The 18,504-nt window shown below is 38.9% G+C and overlaps 2 protein-coding genes across 6 annotated transcripts in view; both read left to right on the top strand.

Moving 5' to 3' along the window:
- Positions 1-9,914, top strand: part of hfm1 (helicase for meiosis 1) — a 39,419-nt gene extending 29,505 nt beyond the window's left edge. For 3 of the 4 annotated variants that reach the window (XM_061838356.1, XM_061838359.1, XM_061838358.1), the window contains exons 25-41: positions 46-180; positions 246-331; positions 1,441-1,524; positions 1,661-1,818; positions 1,893-1,996; positions 2,085-2,270; positions 2,338-2,403; positions 2,535-2,659; positions 2,830-2,909; positions 3,652-3,749; positions 5,242-5,319; positions 5,447-5,484; positions 5,559-5,745; positions 7,630-7,675; positions 8,706-8,778; positions 9,358-9,497; positions 9,626-9,914. In XM_061838356.1, the coding sequence (XP_061694340.1) occupies positions 46-180; positions 246-331; positions 1,441-1,524; positions 1,661-1,818; positions 1,893-1,996; positions 2,085-2,270; positions 2,338-2,403; positions 2,535-2,659; positions 2,830-2,909; positions 3,652-3,749; positions 5,242-5,319; positions 5,447-5,484; positions 5,559-5,745; positions 7,630-7,675; positions 8,706-8,778; positions 9,358-9,497; positions 9,626-9,674 (1,733 nt within the window). In that variant the 3' untranslated portion in view covers positions 9,675-9,914. The remainder of the gene's footprint in view (positions 1-45; positions 181-245; positions 332-1,440; positions 1,525-1,660; positions 1,819-1,892; positions 1,997-2,084; positions 2,271-2,337; positions 2,404-2,534; positions 2,660-2,829; positions 2,910-3,651; positions 3,750-5,241; positions 5,320-5,446; positions 5,485-5,558; positions 5,746-7,629; positions 7,676-8,705; positions 8,779-9,357; positions 9,498-9,625) is intronic. The other variant, XM_061838357.1, reaches the window with a different exon arrangement.
- Positions 9,915-10,319: 405 nt separating this feature from the next.
- On the top strand, positions 10,320-18,112 carry cdc7 (cell division cycle 7 homolog (S. cerevisiae)). Of its 2 annotated transcripts, none has more exons than XM_061838362.1 (12): positions 10,320-10,546; positions 10,695-10,770; positions 11,075-11,161; positions 11,294-11,429; positions 11,560-11,653; positions 12,539-12,681; positions 13,522-13,843; positions 14,805-14,909; positions 15,103-15,248; positions 15,321-15,403; positions 17,045-17,194; positions 17,267-18,112. In XM_061838362.1, the coding sequence occupies exons 2-12, from the start codon at positions 10,695-10,697 to the stop codon at positions 17,626-17,628; spliced, it is 1,704 nt and encodes a 567-aa protein (XP_061694346.1). In that variant the 5' UTR covers positions 10,320-10,546; the 3' UTR covers positions 17,629-18,112. The 2 variants fall into 2 exon arrangements, with proteins under 2 accessions (XP_061694346.1, XP_061694347.1); XM_061838363.1 differs by having other exon boundaries at positions 10,330-10,546; positions 13,522-13,585.
- The last annotated feature ends 392 nt before the right edge of the window (positions 18,113-18,504 follow it).

Here is an 18,504-nt window from a genome sequence, read left to right as displayed (position 1 = left end):
ACTCTGCAAGCAGACTACAGCTTTCAATGTTTTGGCTCCAATCAGGCCTTTCTGAATACCTGAGTCAGCGATCCAAAATGGGTTTCAGTACTCTGCTCAACTCTGTGATCCTGGCCAAATGTTTCAGAGCAAAACTCTGGGAGAACTCTCCGTATGTCTCGAAACAAATTGACAAAATAGGTGAGGCCTTCACTAAATCGCGTTGCACTTGGACAGTGGATGTGAAACGTTTAATACTGTTTCAGGCCAAACCCTGTCAACTGCTATGGCAAATGCTGGACTCACCACATTCAGCAAGATAGAGCAAACCAACCCACGGGAGATTGAGCTGGTCAGTCTACAGCTGTGATGAGCACTCTTCAAAGTCCAAAAAGGGGCAAAAATTTAGATTTAGATAGACTTTCCCAAATCCATCTTATTTGGTATGCTAATTATAAAATGATAATATATTATAATTGTAATATTTTCTGTTTTACTTACAAGTGTCCAAGGATATGGTATTTCCTATGGTTTGGTGTCAACTGATATTCTAATTATTTCACTCAAAGACAATGTTGAGGTCTAAAACTACTGGAAGGGTACATTGTTGTGTGATTTCCAAAATTTTCAAAGAAATCAAACTTTAAGCAAAGCAAAGCAAATTCATTTCCTTAGTGCATTTCATACACAAGGTAACTCAATCTGCTTCACATGGTTAATAGGACTTGAATGTAATGAGATAAATTGAAGGTAAATATAAGTACAATTAAAAACCGCGTACAATACAAGAAATATCATTAAAATTGGAAATACAGCTTTTATTGTGGGAGATAAAAAAAACAATAATATGTTTGTGTTACCATTAGAATAACAAACAATGCAATACATAGTTTGAAATGTACTGAAAACTGAAACTGTGACATACTTCCTCTCGAAGGTCTTGCTTTTGAGTAATCTATTGGCATGCTAAACATAGGCATGTCATCAAGTGCAGTCTCTTGAATATACTCTATCTTTAATGTTATCTCAAAAAAGCAATCTTTTAGGGTGCGGTCTGGTGGCTGTGGTAACCTTTCAACTGGTCTTCATTGACCAATGCATCTAAAAAAAAAAACATACTCAAACCTTCCCAAACCATTTTGTTTGCCTCAATGTTTTTATATACAATCAAACTAAAACATGCGCTCAGTGGAATGTGTCACTATATATAAAATGAAATAATAAATATAATAAAATGAAATTTAGCATGTGTTTATGTATGATCAAATGAAAACAAATATATTTTGTGTACATGTAGCTTTGTATTTATGACTATGTATTTCCTATTAAGTTTTACAAAATAATGCTGACCCAAGACAATGGATGATGATGTATTTATATATTATTGTCTATGATTTATTAATGTATAATTTAATGATATATGATAAATTACACAACAATATAATGTTATGTTTTATGCAGATTCTCAACAGACATCCACCAATTGGAAATCAAATTAAAGAATTTGTCCACCACCTCCCGAAGTATCAGGTCTTCTTGGAGCAGGTAAAAATTTTCCCTAATGGTTTCACATGAGTGCTTTCATGTACTGAAGCTTTAAGATGGCTAGATAGCGGCAATGTAAGTTTTCTTTAGGAATATTAACTATATAATTTACATTATTCTCTCATGTATTTCACAGCTGCCAAGGTATAGCTGCAATATTGCTGAAATTGTCGTGAAGTTGAACCTCAAAAACCGAGAACTACTGGTGTCGAGGAGAACAGCTCCTGACCATCACTTTGTGACCCTGGTCATTGGAGACTCTGACAACAATTGTGTCTTCCGGCAGAAATTCACGTATAGGGGATGTTTGACAAACTAACACTGATTGTATACTATTTAAAAACGAATAACCTTGAACTTTTTTCCAGTGACCTTTTTTTATTAAAGTGCATTAACTGGTCAAAGAAGATTGAAGTGGGAAAGGCCTTGAAGGGAGATGAGATCAGTGTTAATCTAATCAGCTCAGAATATGGTGAAATTATGTTTCATTTCATTTATTGTTCAAAAGTATGCAGCATTTGTGACAAATATTGTGTTTTCTGCCTCTTCCGCTCTTGCAGTTGGCCTAGACATCCATCAGAAATTTAATGTGTTCTACTCTGGAGGACGCAAGTTTGAGACTGATAATCTGGACAACATCTCATATGAGTCTGCTCAAGGGACACCACAGAAGTCAGCAGCGAACCTACACTCTGTTGACAAAGCTGCACCTCGAAGCGGAAATGCCACATTTTCCATCGAGCAAGGTAATACATGGATCAGCATTGGTAAGAATTCAAAAGTAATTAATCTCCATTTATTCAATGTGATCAGGTGGAGTTAGTAAAAGACAGTGCAACCACCTCTGCAAGAATAAGGACCAATGTAGACATGACTGTTGTGAGTATAATTATTCATCATTGTACAAGTCTTTCCTTTTTACAAGTCTTTCCTTGCATCTACACAAGCAATATTTGCTCACAAAGACCCCTTGTCCTAATTTTACTGAGCATCCTTCATGTGGCCCCAAGGTAAAACCGGGGTAACTGTTGCAAGAAAGAGGCTGGCAAGCAAAGCTCAGTGTTTTTCTTCATATTTGAATGATCTGAGGAGTAGGTGTGACACACTTGCACCCACTCCAGTCAAAATACTCAAGGTGAGATAATGCACATCTCCCACTGATGAGGGTGAACATAGCAAGGGATACAAAACAACGCATTATTTTTTTCTGTCTTGCAAGATGATTATTGACACTGACCAGAGAACTTTTTTTTATTAAATTATGATTTCAGTTACACTTTAGTATTGGTTTTGTTTTGTCGTTAGATGAAAATGTCAGAGGACTGTGTGGGTTTCAACATGCAGCAGTTTTCATACAATCCTAGGAAACGACATAACTTGTACAGGTGATCCCTCTTTCTTCTCAAAATGAGACCATAATCACCAACTTGTGAATGCAAATTCTGTAAAAATTTTGTGCGAATGCTGAAGAGGTGACACTGAACTTAAATTCTGTGGATTTAGAATATCAAATGGGGAGACTTGAAGTTGCAATTATTTTAATTAGTCCAAGAAATGGGGGAGAAGGCAATAAATGTGTAAAAGATCTCTTTATTTGAAGGTTTCATTGTGAAAATATAGGAATTTTTAAATTATAACAGTTCCAGATATTTGAGTGAGCTGCACAAGTTCAAGTTTGAATTGGTTGATAATCATGGAAAGAGGAGGTAAGTACATACATTTTCTGCATTAATTTGGGAATGTTGTCATGTAAAATGTGGAATAATGAAGAGTGTGGTATGTTGGGGAATGTGAGATATACAGTAGATCCCAAAACTTCCTGAATGAGCTAAATAATTTTGAAAAAGGAATCTGAATGATGAGGACGTTTTTGATTGAATGTTCCAGTCACTTGAATGGGAGTTAATTGAGTGTAAAATATGGATGTGTCCTGATTGTTTTTTTTTTTTTAATATTTGGCATCTTTATTGATCTGAATCTTTCAAGAAATGTGAAAGAGGTAGAATGTCAAAAAAGTGTGTTGGGGTGACACATTTTTCGGTGGAGAATTACACATGGCCTTCAGCATTCGCATAATTATTAAATCTAAAGTCAAAAGGGTTAATATACTGTCTGTGTTGCTTGAAGTAAAGAGGGATACTACCACAATTCTCCCCCTGTGATGACGGAGCAAATCAGAGAAGGTTCTTCACAGAATCCAAACCCTATGGATGACTTTGACAATGGTACTGGACACTATTACTCATTAATGTTCTTCACGTTCATTATTGCAGGGTTGAGTATCAACATATACATTTCCAGGTTCAAACAGTCCTCTTCATTTTGCATTTCATATTTTGACATTGTGAGACCAAGCTGACACCTAAAAACTGATGAACAGTAGCTCAACATTGGGCTGAGAGCAGGGATGTCAAACTCAAATTCACAGTGGTCCAAAATAAAATAATCCGACAAAGTCAGCGGCCAAACTCAATATTTACTGAAAATTGACAGCAATTATGCATGTTTTCCCTTCTCTCCAGAGATGTAATGCCTTATCATCCATCCATTTTATTAGCTCCTTATCCTCATAAGGGTCACGGGAGTGCTGGAATCTATCCCAGCTGTCAACGGGCAGGAGGCAGAGTACACACCGAACTAGTTTCCAGCCAATCGCAGGGCACATAGAGGCAAACAACCTTTCGCACTCACAATCACACCTAAGGGCAATTTAGACTCTTTTAGGGGTGCAATATCCAATCAGGACTTGAGTGCAAATAAGGAGGTAAGCATTCTTAGCTTTCCGAAAAAGATCAAGATCAAAAAGATCAACTTACCTTGATCAGCCACTTTAGCAGCAGAAGCAGATTTTGTAAACAAACAATTGCTATCAGACACAAAGTTAGCTAAGAAAAATAGTGAGATAGGTATGCGTGTAACTTTACTCACAGTTATTACTGAATACATAGGGCAAAATGAATAAACACCATGGGCAGCAGCAGAAATGAAACAGAGCTCTTTATAATCGATACTATCTTGCAAAGGCAAGTAGTAGCTACAAATACAACACTACAATTGACCAACTCGAGTTTCTTCCTATCTGTCACCTTCATCCTAATCTGTTTCTTACTTCTTCTCCCCATTTTCCTGATTACACTTGGGCTTGAACTGAATTGGCTGAACAGCGTTCGTCGCTACCAGGGGCTGCTACTGTGTCTACTGCTAAACTATAGCCGTCTGACACATCCTCATTTGATGTCACTACCTAGAATGCACTGTGACAAAAAAAAAAAAACATAACAAAACAATGGTGCCTATTTTGAAATTATAATTTAAAAAAATGCATAACTCTGGAAATGATTGGCGACAGTTCTATTTATGATGTTACTCAAGTCGAAAGGTATATACTATATAGTATGAACTATCATCAGCAGGTTTGAACAGAGAAACTGGAAGAGTCACAGAAAGGCATTGAAGTGGATGTCCTTGGAAATGTATAAGTCGATTTATAGATCAAAAACATGTTATGGATTTGGCTGTGCAGCATCTGGTTCTTCCTGAAATTTCATGCAAATATCTTTGTAAAACACTTTAGGCACTGTGATGGTGTAGATAAAGTGCTGTATAAGTGCAGTCCATTTACAATTTACCGTATGCCTAACGTTTTGGGAGTGGTGTATGTTTTGTGACCACAGGGTTTGTCTCTTTGTTTTTTGGCATTTGGTATTCACTCTTTAGATGATGTCATTTTTATGGACCTGCACAGAACAATGGAGAAGCCAGTCCAAGCTATTGTTGCGCCTCGTATTCAACAAGGTTATACACCCCCACCTCTCTTAACTTTACAGCATAATTGCATGATTTTCATGCTTTAGAGCAACATAGATAAGACAACAAAGGAAAAATAATCTCTTCCCTGTCATTTGTTATAATTGATATTCAGCTTCCATTGGGAGTAAGAATACCAGACCACATTCTACTGTGAGTTAAATTCTCAAAGTACACTTGAACTCAATCCGCATAGCCTACTCCATCAACCATGTGCTATCCCACAGACACCCTTGGAGGTGTCGAATCAGAGCAATATCAGGACCAATGAGACATTTTCCCAAATCCCAAGTGTCAGTTTCGACCTGGGAAATGATTGGGACGACTGGGGCGACTTTGATGATGAGATACCTATCCATGCTAGTGAAACTTCACTGATTAAAACTCAACAATCAACTGGATGCAGCATATCAGGTAGTGCTCCTTAGGTTTGAGTTTTTGTTACCATGGAGATTATCGTTTGTGTGCGTGTCTATATGGTCCTGTAAAAACGTTTTTTTTTTTTTTCACATCACACAAAAATTTCAAATCATAAAACCAATTTTAATATCACTCAGACAACCAAAGGAAATACAAAATACAGTTTTCAAGCGACAATTCAATTTATTAAGGCACAAAAAATCCAAACCTTTCTGACCCTCTGTGATAAAGTAGTTGCCCTCACCTTGTTAAATCACAAAGTCACTCTGACTAACAAATTTAGGAAAGATTAGTTCAATTTCTCAAGCCACACCCAAAATTAATTACCACCATACTTGCATCAAGAAATCACTTGAATAGAATTTGTCAGCGAACGTGAAGTGTCACGAGGAAAGGACATGGGGTAGAACCCAAATGCAGGACTTCAAGGCAAGGACACGGTTTTCGAGGGAGGTTTAATACTGGGCAGAGGTCAAAACAGAAGTAGGCTATCCAAAAAGGTGAAAGCACAAAAACACGTGGCAAGAAGGCAAAGTCCAAAAAACATGAAAACGAGGGTCTGATTACTCTAAGGCAAAAAACATGGCACATGCACAAAAACAAGACTAGACTTGACTATTGTGGCAAGGGAACGCTGGAACATTAACGAGGCAAAACTCACAAGAAGAAATTCAGGAAGAAATGAGAAAAAAAGTGATTGAAATCCATCAATCTGGAAAAGGTTACAAAGCCATTTTCAAGGCTTTGGGGCTCCAGCGAACCACTGTCAGAGTCATTATCCATAAATGGAGAGACCTGGGAACAGTGGCAAACCTTCCCAGGAGTGGACGACCAACTAAAATTATTCCCAAGAATCCGACAATGAAACATCCAGGAGGTCACAAAAGAACCTCGAATAACATCTAAAGACCTGTAGGGCTCGCTGGCGTCAGTGTTCATGACTTTACCATAAGAAAGACACTGGCCAAAAAATGCATCCATGGGAGAATACCCAGGTGAAAACCCCTGCTGTCGGCAAATAATATAAAGGCTCATCTCACATTTCCCTAAAAACATTTTTATGATCCTCAAGACTTTTGAAGAAACATACTGTATCTATTGACTGACGTGTCAAAAATTGAACTTTTGGGAAGTTGTGTGGCCTGTTACATCAAGTGTAAAAATGGCACTGGATTTGATTAAAAAAAAGATTTTGCCAACAGTGAAGCATGGGTCGTGGAAGTGTGATGGTCTGGGGCTGAGTCGCTACCTCAAGACCAGGACAACTTGTTGTGATTGATGGAATAATGAATTCTGCTGTGTGCAAGAAAATCCTGAAGGAGAATGTCCAGCCATCAGTTTGTGCTCTTAGATCATGCAACAGGACAACGATCGGAAACACACCAGCACATCCACCTCTGAATGGCTAAAAAAAAAAAATGGTTTTGGAGTGGCCAAGTCAAAGTCCTGGTTTTAATCAATTCGAGATGCTGTGTTGTGACCTCCTTAAACAGGCACTTCATGCTAGAAAACCCTCCAATATGGCAGAGTTGAAACAATTCTGCAAAGAGTTTGACAAACGTTCTCCAAAGCGATGTGAAAGACTCATCACCAATTATCGCAAATGCTTGATTTCAGTTATTGCTGCCTAGGGTGGCACAACCTTTTGTCAGGTTCAAAGGGCAGATACTTTTTCACAGGTCAGAAAGGTTTTAATTTTTTTTGTGCCTTGATAAATTGAATGGTCAATTGAAAACTGCATTTTGTATTTCCTTGGGTTGTCTCTGAGAGGGCAAATACTTTTTCATGGCACTATACACATTGAGTTGAATGTAATTTTAATATATCAGAGGTTTACACTGTAACAACAATTACATTTACGTATGTTTGAAAATGCAGGTTATGGGGCAACAGAACCGTGTCTCCCAACTGACATTGCTCTGAGGTAAGTCCATAATATCCCTTACATTCACTGAAAATGTGTAACAAAATATTTTTATTAAACGTTCAAACTATTGCCCAAGATTTACTCTACCTGCAAATATTTATATTTTCATTATTGTAAGAACTTCCACACATCGCGGGATGCTGCTGGCAGAATGCGTTTGCTCCATAAATGCACACAAGTGGTACACTTAAGGGAAACTTTTCCATTTGCTCGCCTTCGATCTAGCGAGCTTAGGGCTGGAGTTATAAAGCTCACTCAACCACGGTGACATTGTTAAAACGTCAGTGCTCTGAGTTGTGTGAGTGTGTCCCTCTCTTACACACATACACATGTACATGCTCGTGCACACAGACACAGGAAAGTTAACAGTAAACCACTGTAGCATACATTATTGATATTTTGGCAGTACTGTAGTTGACTGTAGTATGTGCATTTTCAGTGTCAGCGCAAGGACGGGGCTGATTTTACATTTTATGTAACCTTTATTTTATCAAGTAAAAGCTTATTGAGTGACAAAATCTCTTTTTCAAAAGCCAAGAGGCATCAAAAATTATACAGGCAGCAGAAATTGTACAAAGCAACATAAAGTACGTAACATGACAACATTCATACAATAAATAGATTAATCCATTCATTTCCCGTACCACTTATCCTCACCAGTGTTGCGGGCATGCTGGAGCCTATCCCAGCTGTCTTCAGGTAGGAGGTGGGGTTCACCCAGAACTGGTCGCCAACCAATCACGGAGCACATATAAACAACCATTTGCACTTACATTCACATCTACGGCAATTTAGAGTCTTCAATTAACCTACCATTCATGTTTTTGGGACGTGGGAGGGAACCGGGAGGAACCCTAAGCCGGCAGAGATTCTGCATCAACATTTTTGTTATTGAATTGTTTGAGTTATTCAATTAATTGCTTCAGCACTAGCTAGAAGCAATTCTTCCATTCAAGTAGTTTTTTTTTTTTTTTTTAACCAATGAAGCTGTAGAATGTGACTTCTTGACCTTACATTCTTTCCCCAGATCAGTTTCTCAGACTACACTGAACACTCTTGGACCCTCATCTTTTACAGCCAGACAGGAGAGCCAAACAAAGGTGTGTGTGTGTGTGTGTGTGTGTGTGTGTGTGTGTGTGTGTGTGCTGCCAGAGACTAACACACAATATGACATGTTGATAAATGAAGATGGTAAAATATCAATTTTCTTGAACATTGAACATCATGAATGTGAACCACAGTGTGTTTTAGTAGTAAAATGTATTATTTTAATTAAAATTTATCACACTGATTTGTGTTTTATTAACTTATTTAATTTTCATTTTCAGAAGAAGAATGCTTCATGTTAATAATGTTTTATTTGACGACTCCTACCTCCAGAAGTCATGTAGTGTTTACCCCCCGATATATTTGTTTTTAACACCTCCATATGTAAAACATGTATCAGTACAGTATTTGCTGATATGTGTATGACTTGAAGTCATCATATCCATTTTCTTCACTAAAACACATTTATGTAGGCAACCATGAGTAGATGTATAATGAAAATAGTCATTTGTTTTTATTGACAAGAAGTTCCTGTGAACAGTAAAACCCAGTGAAATCTTAACTATACTTGCCATTGATGGCATTTATGTCTTGTACATGATTCATTGTCTCTCCCCCCATCCCCACCCCAGCAGAATCCAAGCACGCTCAGTACAGCAAACGCAACAGAGTTACCAGAAAGCATGACTTCAAGATGCGTGGCCCCACTGACTCAAAGATTTAATTTCTTTTCATCAATGAGTGTACCAAGTGCTGCGGCTGATAGCAGCAGGTACAGGCACATTTAATTTCAAAGCTTAATTTATTCTTTAAATTATTTTTTCCCTTGGAAATGTCTTTGCATTGTGTCCATGTAATTTAATTATACATCCACCCTTTTTCTTTTTTCACCACCAACAGCAAAGAAGAAGAAGAAGCTTTTCTTGGAATATTTGATGGTATATTTTAGAACTTCTGGAGGGGGGAAAAAAAAATCATAATATTCTTTCCCCACTAATGGATGTTGCATGATGTTGCATATTTCCCAGATACGGTTAGGTATGTTAGATCTCATTAACGCATTTCTTCAGTGTAAAGAAACAGTACACGCTTGAGCTATTTATGACAGGTTTGTATTTATTATTGAATTTGTAAGTTGTTAGGCCGCCACAAATGTTCAGGCCTCCCTTTAAGTTTGTGTCTGTCTCAATGTACTTGCATTGTTTGCATTTCATCATATTTATCAGATGTATTACTTCATTAAAATTATTTATGAAGACAACACATGCTTAATGAAATATCAGTTACTGTATTTCAATCATTTACAAAGGGAATCTTTGTACATTCCCTGGGCTTTTCATTAAGTACACCTGTATAATCTGCAGGACGATAAATAATACATGAGCTGTATGAAATATTCTTTGGAGAGCTACTTGAAGAAATTTTGAATACAACAGACAAAGTAAGCAAAACTTAATATTTTTTTTACGAATAATTTATGTATATCCCCCCCCTCACCCAGTCAGCTGGGATAGGGCTCCAGCACCCCCGCGACCCCAGTGAGGATAAGCGGTGTGTAAAATGCATGGCTGTAACGGGAGTGATCGTAGCTGTGCTGACGGTATTTCATTTCATGCCTATCGCGAGAGCTCGCCTCCATGACGTCACGTGAGCGGGTAGTTTGTTGGCGGAAAAGGCGAAACTTCGCGCTATACAACAACAGAACTCATAACAATCATTTAACAATTCGACCTAATCGCTTCAAACTCGACTGTTACGTTCTACTAAATTTTGGTTTGTCAATTGAATACAGCCGCGCTTGATTTACGTCAAACACATGAGGTAAGTTTCTTTTTATTTTGTTGGCTACCTCGTCGGACCTAAGCTACGACAGTAGCATCGTATGCTTGGTACTTTGTTTAGAATAAAATAGGTTAAAATTTCAGTGTCATTTGTCGTATGTACATTTTTTCGTCTTCCTTATTGCTAGATGGACTCTTCTGTCGTCTGCACTGAAACCTTTGCAACAGACGGCTGCATCATGTCTGGAAACCAAAAAATCCCAAGTGAGTTAAAATGTGTCTGTATGACTGTTTGCCACTTCGAAAAATGTTTTGCCACTGTAACCATTATGCACAGTTTGAACATTAACGCTTTATTACTGCGCCATACTACTGACCTATAATGAACCAAGTAACATCATAGTTACAATAAATATTTGCATTTAACTTCCAAGCCATAGATGTTTAACAACTCAATGAAAAACAGCGCTAATTGTGCGTGGCTTCTTGTACTGTAATAAAATGCATTGTTACGCCATCAAGACTCAGGTTTGTTGCCATACTATAAAAGGTTTTCTGTTTCCTTCAGGGGATGTGGAGTCAGACATTGAATCACTCTACAAGGCTGTTCCTCAGCTTACAAAGACTTTTCGCATCATAGACAAAATTGGAGAAGGTAGCTGTCTGGGACTCTTGTGTCACATGTTTCTCTTTATATACATTCGGGTTTTTTTTGTTTTTGTTTTGTTTTTTTCCATTCCTAACATTATCATTTGAGTTGCTGATGTGTGTTTCTCACTTGTCCTAGGGACATTCAGCTCAGTCTACCTTGGGGAGGCTCAGATGCGTGACGGTAGCAGAGACATGTTTGCCCTCAAACATCTCATCCCTACCAGCCATCCCACTCGAATTGCTGCTGAGCTCCAGTGTCTCACCGTTGCTGGGTTAGTTGATTTTGACTGAAAGATTCTGAATTCACTAAGATGTCATTTTATGTTGTTTTTTTTTAAATTATTATTTGAACCTTAAATTTGCTCAGACCTAAAGAGTATACTTCACTCTTATTTTTTGTAGGGGCAGGGAAAATGTAATGGGTGTGGAGTACTGCTTCAGGAAGGAGGATCATGTAGTAATTGTCATGCCTTATATGGAACATAAAGCAATAGTGGTAAGAAACTCTTTTCAATTCAATATAATATTGTACTAATCGGGCACAGGGTGCAACTGGTTGGAGTGTTAGCCTCACTGTTCGCGGACTGGAGTTCAAATCCCGGCTCCACCTTTGTGGAGTTTGCATGTTCTCCCTGCGGCTGTGAGGGGTTTCTCCGTACACTCGGTTTTCCTCCCACAATCCAAAAACATGCATTAATTGGAGAGTCTAAATATCCCTTAGGTGTGATTGTGAGTGCAAAAGGTTGTTCTTTTCTGTCTGCCCTGCAATTGCCTGGTAACCAGTTCTGGGTTTACCCTGCCTCCTGCCCAATGATAGCTGGGGTAAGCTTCAGCTCCTGCAACCATTGTGAGGATAAGTGGCTCAGAAAATGGATGGATGGTTTATACTTATCAGACATAGAAGTCATACTAATATAACACCTTTAAAAATTCCATCTAGGAACTTATCCCAGCTCTCAATGAGTAGGAGGCAGGGTACACCCTAAACTGGTTGCCAGCCAATCGCAGAGCACATCGAGACAAACAGTCGCACAATCACACCTAGAGGCAATTCAGAGCGTCCAATTAATGTTGCATGTTTTTGGATGTGGGAGGAAACCGGAGTGCCCAGAGAAAACCCACACAGGCAAGGGTAGAACATGCAAACTACACACAGGCAGGCCCGGGATTGAATCCGGGACTTCAGAACTCACGAGGCCAACGCTCTACTGTTGCTCCACCGTGCCGCCGGAAACTACCATATGAATCCAATTTATTTTGCATGTGTACATCAATAATGTTGTGGTGGGTGAGTGTAGACTTCCTAAAACATGCAGCTCATACATTTCAGTTTGCTGAAATATACTAACCAAACATTTGATGTCGTCAAAATATAAACTAGGACATCATCGGCTCACTGAGTTTTGAAGAGGTTCGCCTTTACATCTACCACCTGTTGAAGGCCCTCAGACACATTCATCAGTTTGGTATAATCCATCGCGATGTCAAACCAAACAACTTCCTCTACAACAGGAAAGCCAAGAAGTGAGTAGTAACAACACAAACCAAGTTTCCTGTCATTCAACTGTGACATCAACAAATATTTAATAAAAATACACTTTATGACTTAAAACTTATAATATTAGGGTGCAACGAAACAGAACATTTAGTTTGGTTCGATACTTAGGTGACAAATTATTTTTTCAATGCAAAAGAGACATTTTCTTGCCTTCTATAAAATATATATGAATTAAAAAAAAAAAAAAAAAATGTATCTGATGTAGAAATCACCCATCTTCTGTGGTGCATTCTAGGCAACAGAGTACTGGTATATTTTACAGATGAGTACTATCTTGGAAAATAAGTTATAGCATAACTTTTTGAGCAGCTGTGAATACATTATTTATATTCCTGGGATTATCAGTAGTTTCAATACATGTACATCCGTGTAAATTAGTGTCAAAAGCTTAAGTTAAATTCAAAAGGTGAAACTCAAATGCATGACACAGAGTGAAATATTTCTTATATGTGTAATTTTTTAGTTTTAACATAAAGGTGGCCAAAAAACACACCAGAAGGAGCAGTGGCATGTCCATTTAATTAAAGCAAAAAAAAAAAATCTTTACATTTTATTTAATTATGCCATTATTGTATGTTGTTTTATTTAATACAATATTATAGTGATGTTTTTATTTAAAGAAACACATTTTGGGGAGAAAGGCTGGAACAGACCAATGGTATTTCTATTCATTTCAATGGTGAAAGATGCGTAGAGATAAGTGTTGTGTGTTACGGGCATGGTCAAATCAAATTCTAATTTTCGAGCAGCATTGTACATACATACAGCTACTTAGATACACAATGTTAGTGCCTTTGCATTTGCAGATTTGCCCTGGTGGACTTCGGCCTGGCTCAGGGAACTGCCGACACTCAGATCGAGCTGCTCAAGGTGGTCAAACAGAAATGGTCACAACCCAAAGATGGAGGCTCAAAAGAGAGACGAGACAAAGCGCCACCTAGATCGCCCTCTACCAACACAACCTCCACCTCATTGCCTCCTCCACCGCTGTCCACAGCTCACCCACCTTCCTTCTCCTCTTCCTCCACCACCACCAACTCTTCAACTACTCAGAAAGCACCGATTAAAAAATCACATTCTTTCACTACCACAGCGGGGGCCTCTACTTCTCGCACAAAGCACACAAAGGTGTCTGCACCGGAACGACCACTTTCCTCCCTGGTGATTGGGGCAAAAAGCTGCTCTGCGAATCACTCCCTTGCCACAATACATGGTTGCCATTTTGTAGTGTTTTTCAAAGGGATCTAGTGGAATCTCGTGAGTATAGACTTTCTCCTGCATACTGAGAGGACTTTCTTCGTCTATCTCATGATGTATTTTGAAAAGTAAAAAAACATGATGGTCACTACACACACAATGTGGCTCTCTCCTTTACCTCAAAGGCAATTTCAAATGGGAGCTCAACTTAAATTGAAGATTGGTACCATCAGACACTGTGCGCAGTAACCCTTTCAAAACTAAGTCAAAACGTGCACAAAATAGGAAAAAATGCAGTGAATGCATGCAACTGTCTTTTTATAGGCGCAAAGAAAATATTCGTGTTCCACTTGGCAAGGGAGTGAATCAAAATGCAAGACTTCAGCAGTTTCTTTTTTCTATGCCATTTTTCTGTCGTAGACATTGTCTTGAGATGCAGGACTTACCTGTATGTGTCTCTTTTTGTACTGATGCTCAAGAGAGCTCACCTAACATCCAATACTTCAGCTCTGTTTCTTTATTATGTAGCTATGGTCTGTGGTGGTCATTGTTTCTAGATTCAGGACTTATGCTTCGTTTGTTGTTTGAATCCATCCTTTACAATGTCTGAACGAAGTGTAAGTGCACTATGCGGGTCTTGTTCACGATATAAAAATTCCCATCATGTGATGTGTAGCGAGTAGATGAGTGAATGATCCCAAACAGAATCACTTCCCTACTTCCTAATCACTATTTAGCAATTTTCTTTTGAACTCTCATCCACTGTATAGAAATCCCCATGAGCTGGGTAGGAAATGACTGATTTCCCAAAACATCCCCCCGAGTTGAGGGCCTGTTGTGTTATTTTACACTTTTTTTTTCCCCTCCACTTATCCATGTTTGTTGTTTCCAGGATTTAGTGGGGTTACGCAAACCATCCAGGCCAGTATTTAGCGAGAGGAACCTGAACAACTGTGCTTCACCTACCACAACCGTCAAACAAGAAACTAAGACACAGGTAAGACTGTTTCAAATAAGTACATTTTCAACATCTTTCTTCAATCATTTTTAGGTCTCTCTTTGTTAAAAGAATGTTGTACTGCCAAATTTCAGCAATTTAAGAAAAGTAGTAATCCCTTTTGATGAGATTCACAAAAATGCAAACGACCACCAGTGTCACAAATATTTTAATGTTTTCCTCTTTTGTTCAGCTTGTAAAACCTGTGAAAACAGGAGCCCTCTCGAGTCGAAGTTTCCCAGCAACTGCCAGGACTCAGAAAACCCAGCGAACTGTCCACCTGCCCCTCACCTGTAACTGCTTCCAAACTGACCGTGTCTGCAACATCTGTCTGTCTCGGTAAAAACGTGATTTGTTAAGCTAAGTTTTTGGCTTTCTTGTACTTGACTCGCTTCTCTTGTGCCTCCAAAGGAAGCAACAAGTGGCTCCCAGGGCGGGAACTCCAGGCTTCCGAGCACCAGAGGTTCTTACCAAGTGTCCAAATCAAGGCACAGGTGGGTGTCTTGAACAGAAAGTGTAAATGCTGTAATAAGGACCAAGCCTTGCTATGAACACCCTGTACCCCAAATGTTTGTTTAAACCATAAATTACCACATATTATTTTCCCAAAACACTTTAATTTCTAACTCTTCTTAAAATATTGCCCTTAAAATAAATGGGCCTTGGATATTAGATTTTTCTCTACATGCAGCAAAGATGTAACTTCTAACAACTCACAAAAAAAACTCCTCCCTGGCATTAAAAGATTGTCTTTCAGTTGAGATTGATCACTTCAACTTACATTCATCCTTCATCCATTTTTTTATTCCATACTGCTTTATCCTCATCGGTCACGGGCATGCTGGAGCACATCCTAGCTGACTCTAGAGGCGGGTTACAACGTGGTCGCCAGCCACTCGCAGGGGAAATAACAAGCATTCACGCATATTCACACGTATGGCCAATTTAGAGTCTTCAATTAATCTACTGTGCATGCTTTTGGAATGAGAGGAAGCTGCAATAAAATCCATGCAGCCATGGGGAGAACATGCAAACGCTACACAAAAGGCCAAATTTGAATCCAGGTACTCAGAACTGTGACGTAGATGTGCAGTTGTCCATGGTGCCCACAGCATACTTGCTTGGAACCAAACACTACAGTTATTTAGACAGGGCTTTGGCGCCGTCTTGTGGCGTATTACCCCATTGCAGAAAGTATACAGTAAGTGCCGCAATGTTGACTGTTATCCTTAATCTATTACCATAATAAACAACCATAAAAATACAAACAGTAAATTACTTTGTAATTCAGGGATTCTCTCACTTTTTGGGTCCAAAGACAAAGGTGATTTTTTCCGATAACCATCCATAAAGAAGGACTCTCCCCAAAATTCATATGTACAATAAAGCCTCCAAGGTGAAGTAATATTATTACATATATTTTGGAAAAATGAAGATTTTTGAAATCCAAGCAAAATCTGGGTATGTGCCATCTTTGACAGCCAGACTCGGAAGAAACATCCTTGACCCCGCCCCTGACATAACCAGTGCTTAGCATTACAGACCATTTGTTCTAGCTAAGCTAAGATACCGACGTGTTATGCACCAAACTGCAACAAAACTGAGAAAACGCACCCGAATTTCTCCTTCCTTAACCTCCTGTGGGGTCAACCTGTCAGGATAAAGCTGTAGCTGTCACAGTTGAGGCTCGTTCATCAGCTGGGGAAATTTGCATGCATCTAATCATGACTGGTTATTAGCCGCTTAGTTATAGCCTCTTGTGCTGGTACTGTATAAGCAACAACATACTTTATAAGGCAGCACAGTGGCGGAGCTGTTCAATCCCAGACCTCCGTGTGTGGAGTTTGCATGTTCTCCCCATATCTGTGTGTGTGTAACCTGCCCCCTGCCCGTTGACAGCTGGGATAGGCTCCGGCACTCGTGTGGCTAAGAAAATGGATGGATGGATATACGTGTGTAAGCACACAACACTTCCAGGTTAATATTTATGGCGATGCGCGCGTAAATTAGCAAATTCACCAAGACATCCTCCTGTCAGACAAAAGACAATAATAAAAATCAACCTCTACGACTTCGTAGGGTAGCCATAACATCCCTTGTTTTTTTCAAATGAATGTGTGTGGTCATTTACTCAGCCATCGACGTGTGGTCAGCTGGCGTCATCTTCCTCTCACTGCTCAGTGGACGTTACCCGTTCTTCAAAGCCAATGACGACATGGTGGCTCTGACTCAGATTATGACGATACGAGGCTCCAGAGAGACTATACGAGCTGCCAAGGAATTCGGTACGAATCATCATGATTGTTAATGTAATTGTGGTGTGATCCACCATCTTCATCATCATCCGTCCTGTCCAGGTAAGGTGGTGCTGTGCAGTCGGGAACTTCCTCGGCTGGACCTTAAGGTCCTCTGTGAGACTCTCAGAGGACAAAGACCAGAAGAAGGCACGTTGAGCAGTAAGCCCAGGGTTGAATGTAAAGCTTCAGATCAACGATCTGAAACCCAAGTAGGCAAGACTCCACCTTTGTTCCTGAAAAGTCTGGATAAAAAAACCGCACAACCTTCCTTACGGAAAGACTGCCTGACCCACGACGAACGGGGGTGGGATACAGTGCCCGACGAGGCTTATGACCTACTGGACCGCCTGCTGGATCTCAACCCGACAACCAGATTTACAGCAGCACAAGCTCTGGAGCACCCGCTCTTTGAAAACTTGTAAATCCCACCCTCACACTATTCACAAAAGTGTTTAGTATGTGTTATTTATTGGGCTTTTTGGGTAGAATTTCAAGATGGACCTAAACTGCACTCAGCATTTAAAGGTGAACGTCATTTGACCCTCTGAACCTTTGAATGTGTTTTTGTGACTGTTTTGGTTCTCTCTGTTGAAAACATTCTGTGACACGCACAACTTAGTGGAACTTCAGAGACGATTTTCCCAAGAGGAAAGTGGCTACAGTGCCATCAACAAGTTCACAACGGAGACTGGAAGAGGCCCAGATTAGCCTCAAAGTAGACATCGGTGGAAATTTTCACTTTTCTAATTTAAATTAAATTAAATTAATTTTGTAAAGGTAGAAATTCTGATTTTGCATTTTTATTAACGTTAAACCAAATGGTCTATAGATGGGTGGCAATCAAGGGTTTTGTAATATTTGTTGCATTATCTACTCCCCCCCACATTGGTTTAGTTAATTTTTTATATTTTGTATTATCTCAATTTCATTTTTTAATTTTTCACAGATTTATTTTATATAATAAAAAGATAAAACAATTTAACATGTTTTATACTTCTATCCCCTCTCGAACATGTTTCAAGTGTCTTTGTCTTTTTTATAATATGCCTTTATTATTGCTAACATTTTTCATAATTTCAGTAATTTGGTTCATTTGTTATAACTCTTCAGCACTCCTGTGACCCTTTTGAGGATAAGTGGCCTGAAAAATTGATAGATAATAAAACTGAAGTCAGTCTCTTCTAAAAACGAATAGTAAAAAAAAAAAAAAAAAACGTAACCATTTATCTCAAATTAAATGAATAGTAACAAAATACAACTTTATAATAAGACTCCAGTAAGTGTCTAGTATTAAAAAT

The sequence above is a fragment of the Syngnathoides biaculeatus genome, chromosome 13, assembly GCF_019802595.1.
Source record: "Syngnathoides biaculeatus isolate LvHL_M chromosome 13, ASM1980259v1, whole genome shotgun sequence".
NCBI lineage: Eukaryota > Metazoa > Chordata > Actinopteri > Syngnathiformes > Syngnathidae > Syngnathoides > Syngnathoides biaculeatus.
This window is presented reverse-complemented; position numbering and strand designations above follow the sequence as displayed.